The sequence below is a fragment of the Colossoma macropomum genome, unplaced genomic scaffold, assembly GCF_904425465.1.
Source record: "Colossoma macropomum unplaced genomic scaffold, Colossoma_macropomum, whole genome shotgun sequence".
Lineage (NCBI taxonomy): Eukaryota > Metazoa > Chordata > Actinopteri > Characiformes > Serrasalmidae > Colossoma > Colossoma macropomum.
This window is the reverse complement of record NW_023494784.1, coordinates 17338020-17349787: the sequence shown is the minus strand read 5'-3', so window position 1 is coordinate 17349787 and position 11768 is coordinate 17338020. Positions and strand designations below refer to the sequence as shown.

Genomic DNA, 11768 nt, shown 5'->3' with positions numbered 1-11768 from the left:
CTCAGCTGTGTCCTCTCAGCTTTCAAAAGCAAACAACATGCACTTACTCATTTTTACCCCACCTCTTCCCCAAACCTCCTACACTGATTCCTCTGTTAGCCTTCCGTCTTCAGCTGTTCCTCTCTGGTTATTCATCAGCTGCGCTAATGTTTAATCCTCCAGGCTGGCGACAGAGCCAGCAGCATAAGCGGCCTTCGCCTGCTCCTCCTGGACAGAGCTCACCATGCTTAGTGTGGGTGCACCCACACTCTCCCTCTCTCTCTCTTTGTAGATCCAGATGTACCAGTTGTCACGGCTGCTGCATGATTACCACCGTGGCCTGTACTCACACCTGGAGGAGCACGAGATCAGCCCAAGCCTGTACGCCGCGCCCTGGTTCCTCACGCTCTACGCCTCGCAGTTCCCTCTGGGCTTTGTCTCCCGCATCTTCGGTATGTGAGCCTGCTTGCAGCTTGAGCGATGTATACAGTGCACATTAAATCTTTTAGTGTTCACAATCAGGTGTAAAGAATACTGAATTAAAGTGCAGTCAGTAGGGGTGACACCTGAAACCAGACTCTAAATGGGACCAGGTCATAAATCAGTAGAAAACTGGATTGCTGTGGTCCAATGTAAATGGTTCGTTCTACTGTCAGTGCTGGACGAATGTACGGAAATCAGTGCTGGAGAATTTAAGGAAATGTCGCAACTGTCTGAGGGGTGGGGCTGTGCTTACTCGCTCACGCATACAGTACTGTGGAGCCATAAGAGACCACACTTCATTTATTGAATTTATTGAAAGTTCAAACCAATATTCTGTACAAGTTATTCATTTTTCAGGAGACATATCTCTGAGGAGAATTAGGGAATTAGATATAAGATGACCCAACTGTACAACGAATTTGAAAGTCAAAACGAAGTAAAAATAAGAAGCCAACACAGCACTATGAGTCTGAAAGGATGTGTGGCTGTAAAGAAAGGAAGTAGACAAAAATATAAGAAAACCCAGAAGCTGCTGGTGTTATCCGAACAATGGACTGACCATTCCAGAGTCCAGATCTCAATATTATAGAATAAGTTTTTGTTTACTTGGATTGTGAGAAGCAGAAAACACAACCAACTTCTAAGAGTGAACTTCAGAGATGTCCTTGCATAATTCTTTGAAAAGCTGAAGTCTTCATAAATAAATGGAAGCTGTAATGAAGGCAAAGAGTGGATACACTAAATAATGAAAAATTTGAAATTATATTTAGTTGTTGAGACGTCTGTGTATTTCTCTGTTAAGTATGTTTTCTGCTTTTTTTTTCTTGACACTTTATGTCCTTTTGACTGGAAATTAAATAAAAGAAGGGTGGTGTCTAACTTTTGCACAGTATTGTGTACATACACACTCACAGAACAAGGTAAGGAACCACATTCACTTATGGCATAGAGAGTGAAACAAATAATAATGAATCTAAGCAGCGTATCTGTGAAGTACTGAATTGATAAGCGGTATTGATAAGAATAATCGTGTTGATAAAAACGTCCTGTATGTCCTGTAGCCAGGTATGCTATGTTTATGGCTACTCATTACTGTCTGAATGTTTCTCATGAATATATATGGGCTGTGTTTGGTAGACCTCCTGTTTGTCCAGGGCACGGAGGTGATCTTCAAGGTGGCCCTTTGTCTTCTGAGCAGCCACGAAGGAGAGATACTGGAGTGTGACAGCTTTGAGAGCATCGTTGACTACCTTAAAACCACCATCCCCACCCTCACACAGAACCAGATGGAAGAGACAATCACTAAGGTAGAAAGCCTTTGAGAACTGGGGCCAGTATCGCAAAGCATGTTTGACTGAGTTAGTGTTCCTGACTAATGTTTCAGCTTTACGAAGCCTAACAACCTTGCAGCTGCGGTTAATTCATTTTGCAATGGTGGTTAACAGCTTTCTCTGTGCACCCTGGATTAGCTATGATTAATCTCCATGTGCATGCACATAGAAGCATGAATGTTTCGGTGAACAATCAGTTGCATTAAGAGTCGAGGGAGGGAAGTTTTGAGTGGGGGACCAAGTACTGATATGACATAAATATGAAAAAAAGGAATTCTAACAACAGAAAGTAATGTTGTTGTGCTGCCCATGTGTTAACAGGGTTGCTTTTTGGCCATTGCTTTAGCTTATATTCTTCCTGTTTAGTAATTTGATTTTCTTGTCCTCCACTGAAAAGTGTCATTTTTAATGTGATTGATCTTAATGTCTTCATTTTATGTGTACTATAAAAGAAATTAATAGATGATGACATGCAGCAATTTGTGAAAAATTTAATCGGAGGGATCCACCTCTGAACTAAGTTTAAAGTTAGCTGGCTAAGCAATAAATCCTGTGAAACAGCAAAGCACTATTGGAGTTAGAGTAGTTTTATCAAGGGAGGTTCTGTAAGGTAAATTGTAAGGGATTTTTCTGGCCAATTTGTATAAGATAAAGTATCCTGCAGAATTTCCCCAAATTACCACAGATAGCCCAAATTAGGCACAGAAGCTCACACAAGCAGCACTCTTAAAAAGTAAAAAACAATAACATACCGCATGATTTGTCTGTCCTAAATTAAATTCCTGGATCACACTGGTACTCAGTTAAGTTATAGTACCTTTTTCAGGTTATTAATTATTCAGCTCAAATATGGCTTAAATCAGAAAACCACACCCTGCCAACAGCATTTTGTCACAGGAATAAGATTACAATACCATGTGACTGTTTGCTGAACAAATATGACCATAGAGTGGCTTTAAGGTAATCCAGAGGTATTTCCTATTATGTGTCACTCATATAATGGAAGCCACGTCTAAACTGATAACAGGAACTATTAGTTCTCTCTCACTTTACTGCACACTCTTCTTCTGACCATGAGGTTTGTTTTGTCTTGAACTTCCCAAATTCCATGGGATTCTACAAAGTGGTCTCCTCAGAGTGATTGTCTTTCATCGCTCATAGTATGCAGATATACTTTATTGATCCCTGAGGGAAATCTGTGTAATGGCCAGAGTGCTCTGTTGTTTGTCAGGCTTTAGAGATGGACATCTCCAAGCAGCTGCATGCCTATGAGGTGGAGTACCATGTTCTACAGGACGAGATGATGGATGGCCCTCCAGTTTCAGAGGACTCAGACAGATTGGACAAGCTAGAGAAGACCAATGCCCAGCTAAAGAAGCAAAATATGGAGCTGCTGGAGAAACTGCAGGTGTGTATTTTTTTTTTAACCCAGATTTTTTGATTATTTTTATTAAATATATTGAAAAAATCATCTATAACTAATTCATCTATGTGATAACTTTTTAAAAAATAAGTACGTGAAATTATTACAGAGCATTTTATCGTAGAAATGTTGTATAGGAATCATAGAGCCATTGTGTGTGTATCCTGTTTGCCAGTAGGTGGCAGCATTACACAACTCCTCGCTGAGTTCTTCAAAACAAAGAAACACAATTCAAACGTCACTGCCAAGGCATGTTCTGCCAAAGATTCTTCTCTTGAGCCAGACTTTTGGGAACCCTTGCAGATATACTCACTCGCAGATATGGTGGTCTATTTTTGTTCCATTCTTTTGGCCAGGTTTTAAGAAGCAGCTTGAGATCTCCTAAATTTATGTGTAGCTACTTGAGACTTGGGTTTTGTTTTTCACTGTTAGTTGTGAAGAACTAAAGACAAGAAATGGTGCTATGGATCAGAATTTATAACAGAATGGCAAAGTGTCACTGAACAGTATAGAGCTTCGATTTACCCACTAAAAGAGAAACCGTGACAGATGATCTTAATAAAAGAATCAGTCTTCAGCCAGACACCATCCATCTTAATGTCTCATTCTCTCCACCCTGTGGTTGCTAACGAACATGAGTCTCAAGTGTCTCCAACTGACTACAGACAGACCTGCAGATAGTCCAATAATAGTAATTAACGTAGGGACATACAGTTATCTTGAGACTGAAGTGCTTTTTCACAGAATGTGATTGAAATAGGCAACAAAAGCAGGTGAAGCTTTATTTTATTTTGAAATCTGGTTAACTAGCTGATAACATAGGGCCTCATTCACCAACAGTTCCTAAGAAGAAAATCCTTCTTAAAAGCCACTTGTTAAAAATAGCAATATGAAGTCAATCAGTGTTGCATTTACTCAACAAACAGTGTAGGGGTAATGAAAAATTAATACATTGCAAGTTACCACTTACATCTCTCAGACTGTAATGGGATTACTTTACCTGTTACGTTCTTAACCTATTAGATTACTGTAAAAAGTAATCTAATTTCTCATTACTTTACTCCTGTGTTACTCTCTGAAACCAAAACAAATTTCTGTCCTTTGGAAAAAAATAGTCAATCACAGTAAATATCATTTCAAAGGCCTGTCACTATCCCTGCCATTTTACCAGACATAGTGAGTTGTGTTTGATTAAAATTATGATTTTCATCAATTAGGTATTCATCAATTTTTAGACAGATAACTAAAGTTCACAGTGTCCTGCTGCGCTGCTCACATTCACAAAGGCACATAATCACCAGGACAGACACCAATAATCTATATAGAGGAAATTTATGATTTCAGTGCATCACACGTAATTAATATTGCCTTGTTAGAAACATGTAAGTAACGTAATTCGTATAAAGACAGTAACTGCAGTGATTACAAAAACTTAACAGTAATGTGTTAGTTACTACTTTGTTACAGGACACAGCAATCAGGTCACTGTAATGCATTATTTTGTACAAGATCACCCCCAACACTAACAATAAGAGTAAATGGAGCAAGATAATAGGCTAATCTATTTATCTAGCACATTTTAAATGAAGCTTTAATTTTGGAAGTTAAAAGTGATTTGGTTTTCGTTAGCGCTCTGTGAAAAACATTGTCCATTTTCGTTCCCTGATAAGTATTTCTAATACTTGATGTTTGTGGCAGGCTGCGCGGGTGAAGATCCAGAGTTTGGAGAGCAGTGTGGAGAGCTTTCTGGCCCGCGAGAGTCAGATGAAGCACCTGATCCGCTCGCTGGAGCAAGAGAAGGCTTCCTACCAGAAGACCGTCGAGCGCATGCGCAGCAGCCTCCCTCAAGATGCCGCCACGGATGTTGAGATGACCCAACTGAAGTCCAGCAGTAACAGCAAAACCAAAGCAGCCAGCAATAAACCGTGATTTGGCCTGTGCGATAATGAGGAACTTGCAGACTTGGATGTCAAATCCATTGATGGAGGAAAACTGAAGGTTTGAGATGATTACCAGGTGGAGCTATGCAGTCTTCCCAACATACATCTCTCAATCGTTCACCATCATAGCATTTAGGGGCTGATGCATCCATATAGACTGTGGAACTTTAGACACCTACTGCTATGACCACAGCTTTGGTCAGAGGGTGTTTCTGGAGAGGGAGTGTAACCAGAATGTGTAGCCTTCTGCAATTGATTCAGTCCTTGTCAAACAAGTATATGGAGTATATATACTTCCAGTGCCATGAAAAATGCCCCTAAGGAAACGAGAGTGAGAAATAAGAAGGCCTGCTTATGTCAGATTTGCTCCAGTCCACTATGCTTTATTCACTGCAGGTTTAATGTAGGATGGTGGCCTCTGCGTAAACGTGCAGCTTTGCTGTGATGTCAGCTTGTGTTGAAAATACTTGAAAACAATACGAATGTATTTTCTTTCCAAAGAACAGCGTGACTCATGGCGGTGTGCATATTGTGGAACGCTGCCTTGATGTCGGTGTACGTTTTGGGAGCGGCAGGCAGAAACATTTTTTTTTTTTCTTTGCGCTCACTAAAGAGCTTGTAAAAAGCTGATGGAACACAACAAAAGGGACAGTGACTCAATCAACCGAGAGAAACCAAAATATTTAGCCTATCAGATTGACAACTGTGCTCAAAGAGCTTAACCCAAAGTTCAAGCAGGAAATGAAACTGCCTCTGAGTTTCCGCTCTGACTTACCAGTGTCATCCAAATTTAACCTGCTCTCCAAACTCCTACGCCTCTCTGGCAGTTCACCTGTTACTGAATGTACAAATCAGTCGTGTCAAAGGGACAAAAAGTGAGTCTGCTGGTGTGCTAGTTGCATAGTGCGATTCACCGTCTGAGAGTATTTCATAAAGAAGTCCTACAGTTATGGCTATAGAAACACAGAAACAAAACCACCTATTCTGACAACTCAAAAACCGTCCAAAAGCTTGTTTCTGTGTCCACGAATGAATTTTGTCTTGTGTTATGTGTAAATCCAAACTCCAAAATTGTACTTGACATTTGCACAAATATTATGTTTAGCATCATGTGTGCGTGCAGAGTGCATGACTTCTCGTAACTCTCCTCAGTGTCTTAGTTGCTGAAAAGCCTCATGCTTCTGAAGTAATCTGTCAGTGAAGCCTTATAAATGATTTATGTCGATGTCACGCATTGTTAATGAATGCTCGATAGCTGTTGTAGCTATGCAAAATGTCGTGCCCTTAATTTGCAAAAAATCTTGTTTTTTTTCCCTGTTGATAAAGTACTTCAGTATGCAGCTTGTCTCAGAGAAGGACCCTCCAGCTGCCACCGTGTCAGTGGAGTGCAGCTATTTAACATGGATCGAGTGAATCTGTGTAAAGCTCCCCCCATTCCCTCTGCCCTAAAGGGTGTGATGAGCAGACTTTTTTTCTATTAAATTTTCATAAAATATTAAGAGGAATGAACATTACTTAACGGTTCTAGGTGTGGAGTGTGATAAGTTCATTTGTATGCTGGTACTTCAGCTTGGTAAATGTGTTTTCCAAAGTGACTCGCTGAAGCAATATGCAGGTTTACTAAGGTCAAACGTGCAGGATACTCTTTATTCTAATGTTTTCATAAGGCTGGTTCAGCTGGATGACCAGCAGAGAACCATTCATGTGCAACTGTTGAGCAAGAGGTGAAAATGTTGCATAGTGCTGTTCATGTACAAATGAAAATGAATCATGGTGTATATCTCTCTAAGTGATGATGCACTGAATAGTATGTGAATGTCTGATAAAACACTCACTGATTGATTTGTAAGATTTCCGTTTCATACATTGCAAAACAAAGACAAGTGAAATTGTCTTCAATCTGGTCAATATGTCTGATATTTCTCATTTTGGGATTATTTAACTTATTTCTAGACATTTTTACTTGTTTTTAGTCATTTTATTGATAGACATTCTCATTCTATTGGTATTCTTTTGGTTTTGCTGAGTTCCAGCATTATTTCTTGTATTAAACAAAATTGACTGCATTATATCCCGAAACATGCAATAAAATAAGAATATTTCTGTAGGTAAAATTACTTAAAGCATGTAAGACATCTAGAAATAAGTTAAGTAATCTTATAATCTCTAACAGCCATCTCATAATGAAAATATTAGGTATGTTGACTATGTGCCTTCCGCCCAAGGACCACTGGAATAGGTTCCAGCACCTCCTGCAACCTCGAACCTATCTGGATTAAGTGGTTTAACATGATGATGATGATGATTACGATGATGATGATGACTAGATTTAAGGTGCCAAGATATTGTTTATTGTGATGTAACTTATAACTGATACCTTTTTTAGATATCAGTTATAAGACTTGATCTAAACTCACCTCCACTTGACAGTTTCACAGGACCGAATATACTTCATATGTCATCTTTTACTATCAGTTGTATGAACAGTTGGCTGAAGCTGTCCAGGCTGTGTTGGCAGCTGAGATGCTTTTCTCATGCAACTGTCCAATATGCTTTTACCTTCAGTCATTTTTGGAGGTAGAGTTGCTTCCATTGTTGCTGCCATAGAACTGAAATGTTGCAGGTGGGTTACTTATGTATTTCTGTGATTCTAAAGAAACTACACAGGAAGAGCTACATATCCTTTGAGAATGTTGTAAAACTTTTTTCTTTGTCTGTTTTCGTTTGAAATAGAAGTGTCAGCAGTGACGTTTTTGTGCTTTAAACGCTCAGAGGTATTACAGTTGTTACCTTTGTTCAGTGGTCTGACGTAAAAGACTAGAAACAGTTAGCTCCACTTCATCCTTTGAAGCTTGGAACAGAAGTTGCCTCTTATACTGATATTAGATTATATATCAGCTCTATCTTAATTGCTAAGGAACAGGCAACACTGCTCTCAGTTCAGCTTACGGGAGCAAACTGGCGCACAATCAAGGAGGTGCTCTGGTGAGGGGAGAATTTAAAACGCATTACAGAAGGTAATTGCAATGACACTTTTAACTTGATGGCTTTCAGAGCCACTTGTTACCATATTGATAGCAAATAATTCCACCCGGAAAGATTAACGCAATTTTGATGCAATTTTGAGTCTTTGTTTTGGAATCCCTCTGGTACCCTTGGCTGCTGTTCTAAACAGCTGGTAAGACATTCTGTGTCTCCACATTTCTCATAGAAAGATTCATTTCAATCCAGAAATGTCTCCTCGCATTTACTGTAGGTTATCCAAGTGATGCGTGTTTGCCCAAATGTCACAGTTGTCCTTTAATCAAGGGCTTAGTTGTTGTTATTGTGATTCATTGCAAATTTCAACATGAACCTACAGCAAACATGGGCATTCTGTCCTGTGTCAGTCTGTCCATACCAGTACCACTGTGTGAGGGTGCGCAAAACTGTGTTAAAGGGGAAAAATCCTCAGATTGTCAAAGAATTCTGCATATTACAATCTTTGAGATGTAAACAGTGTTATTCAGAGTGGATTAAATGGATGTTTAATTGTGCAGTATAGAGAAACTTACCGACTCTACTTTGCAGTGGAGATGATAGAAACCAGAGGTCGCGATATCTCTACAACTCAGATATAGTGCTTTTATTTAGTATTCAAAACGACTACTGAACCTGCTTGTTTCTTCTAGTTTCCAATATTGTTGGTGTCCAAAGAAAAATAAGTATCTCCAAAATGGTAACTTTATACAAGAGGACAAAAATGTTCTTTACTTTTAATATAAGTTAATATGCAGCAATTTTGGAGCATTTCTATTGGTCCAATCATCATAAAATTTTCATACAGTGTAAAGAACACTTCTGTACCCAAAGAAAAAAAAATCAAAGAATGCAGATACTTTTTTGGGCAGTGACAATATGTAGATAATGGTAAAATAGTGTTTTCTTTGGGGAATATTTTGCCTTAGGTCCTCCTTGTGCTTCTCTACCTTTTAAAACTATATTTTAAAAACTATATTTTAGGCCAAACATTTCTTACAAAATTATCATAAAACAATGTTTCAGACATTATGCAGCGTATTCGTAACCATTTCATGTATTAGCTTTGGGTGAAGAAGCTTTTAGAGGCATTAAACCTTTAGACGTCTGGTTCCCATCACCACCACTGTGACCAATTCTGACTTAAGTTTCTCTGGGAGAGAGCAGCTCTTGAATACATCTTAACCATGCAGAACCATGAGAAAAAAAATTGTGGAAAAAATCTGTGGAATTCCTGTTTTAACCAGTCCATACATTTCTGCTCTTTCTGTAAATGTGTGAAGTGTTACTTCATATAGGCAATGAAGTATGTATGCTAATTAAACTAGCATAACGTTCATGTTGAATAGAGTTCATCACAGCCATGAGCCGCAGTGGTGCACTGACGTGTTAAGTCATGCTTTCTGTTGCTTTGTAAAGACGGTGCCAGAATACAATCTCTGTTTTTGTTTTTCATAAAACTTGATACATAATCACAGTGTGAAGGTCCATATTATGGTCTTTTTTCCTCTCAGTCTAGTTGGTGTATGTGTTACAGCATCACTGTTTGCACTGTTTCGTGTTTATTCTTTGATTACCATTACAGTACAATCAGCACACTCTATCCACTTGTCTGTTAGAGGGTCATGGACTTCGTGCATCGCATAAACAGTCAAGATGTCCATCTTCTGTTAAGAATGTCCTTCACTCTGTTTTCATACTTCAACCCCTTAGTTATTTGCCAAAGTTTGGAAAATGTCTTTGAAAATCAAAATAATATTAAAAAAATGGAAAACTGGTTGCCTGGGAGTGTAATGGTGGTGTTCAGAAAAGGCTGTTAGTTTTGTTGCTTTACAGGTTCATGCATAGAGGACTGGCACAGCCCCTGTCTATGTTAAATACTCTGTGCTTGCTAAATGTGAAGTATATGCACTTCTGGTTGAGCCTTAATTTGACCAATGAAGTAGTCACAGGACTTTATCATTACATTAATATAATGCAACAGTAACACTACAAACTAAGCTGTAGCATTTAATGGATAAGTGCAAGTAATTAGTGCATATGATGAAAAAGTCTGTAAAACTCATTTCCCACAAGACAGCTAAAATTTTTGCCCAATACTAGCTAACAATCTGTAGGTAGCATGTAAAGCTAGTAGCTGCTTGCCAGTGAAGCTCCAGTAAACAAGTTTGTATTTGTGAAGAAAATCTATGTAATATATTTATGGCAGTATGCTAAAGAGGGCCTTTTGACTTTTGTCTTGGGGGGAATTTTTGTTCCCTTCTCAAAGCTGCATGTATTGCTCTCTCTACAGCCCCCATGCACATATTTTTAAAAACTTTTCTCGTCCAATTTTATATAAATGCAGAGATCACTATTATCAGATGACAAAGATGAATTAGATCCGTTTATAGCCATTCAGTCAATATGTTGACATTAGATTTGGCTGCATCATTTGATCATTTTTGAACATGAGAGAAAATAATGAGGGATGAGGCTTCTTTCCTCCAAGTTACCCTACCCTGATTTTTGAGCAGTAGTAGCATTACTGAGTATTGCTAAAATATGGTGTGTGTGTGCTGCTGCGAGTCAACCTGTAAATCTTGTAATAATAATTTAAAAATTCGGAGGTGTCGATTTTTTTTTCAGACCACATCATATGCTTTTACGTATTAACATCACATGCTATGGTATCATATGGTATGTCTAATGGACCCCAGGAAGAATAGCGGAATGATGACAATAGTAGATAATTCACTTACATCCTCAGAAGACACGTCTTTTGAAAACTTTTTCCAACACGCTCTCAATCATCAGAAGGACTCCGAAGCACAACCCACATTACAAAATGATCTTCTGCACATTGCATGCAGTTACATATTTCCACCAGAGAGGTCTCCAAATCCTTAAATCTTACATAGTGTAGCTCTAGCCTACAATGATTGATCTTTTCAATATCATCAATGGCTAGGATTGATCCTGCGATGTTCATGCAGGAGCTGTAGTCTTTGTGATAACTTCATTGGGTGGAAATATTTAGGCCTTTGGCTTTTCGTCATTGACATTTCTTTATCACAGTGACACAGCAATAAGAGCAGTTTATTCTGCCAGGGTTGTTGTGAAACACTGTAGCCTGTATCAAATCACCATCATTACCAGTGTCAGCTTAGGTGAACGCTGTGCACTGTGCAAGGTTTGAGTATGATTATATGGTTAAAAAGGATCATGTCTGTCTTTGTGTTGTTGTGATTTACATTATTGCAGGTGGTGTCACAATGAGATCATGAGTTTGGGGTATGAACAATTGTGTAGCGCATATGGGCTGACCAGGGAGTGTTTTGTGGTTCTCAGATGAATATGCTCTGATACACGAAAAAAAGCGTAAGTGCTTTCATAAGTATAGATTTATGAGCACGCTGAGCTGTCACAGGTTGGAGTTTGGTTGAGAAGGTGGAGGGCTGTTGTCTCAGAGGCGGATGGAAAATAACGGCTGATTTTACTGCAGGGAGTTGAGGCGTGTGAATCATTAGGCCTGCCCTGAGATCTGGAGACAATGTGCTGCTCACCCTTCTGTTTAGATAAGCCTCTTTTTTATTGGCGAAAGCCCGCAAAGAG

General features: G+C 38.9%; 1 protein-coding gene across 5 annotated transcripts in view; it reads left to right on the top strand.

The window, feature by feature from the left end:
- tbc1d4 (TBC1 domain family, member 4) overlaps nucleotides 1-6998 on the top strand; it is a 41661-nt gene extending 34663 nt beyond the window's left edge. For all 5 annotated transcript variants that reach the window (XM_036580921.1, XM_036581063.1, XM_036580995.1 and 2 more), the window contains 4 exons: nucleotides 272-431; nucleotides 1600-1769; nucleotides 3025-3201; nucleotides 4915-6998. In XM_036580921.1, coding sequence (XP_036436814.1) covers nucleotides 272-431; nucleotides 1600-1769; nucleotides 3025-3201; nucleotides 4915-5145 — 738 coding nt within the window. In that variant the 3' untranslated portion in view covers nucleotides 5146-6998. The remainder of the gene's footprint in view (nucleotides 1-271; nucleotides 432-1599; nucleotides 1770-3024; nucleotides 3202-4914) is intronic.
- Nucleotides 6999-11768: the final 4770 nt, after the last annotated feature.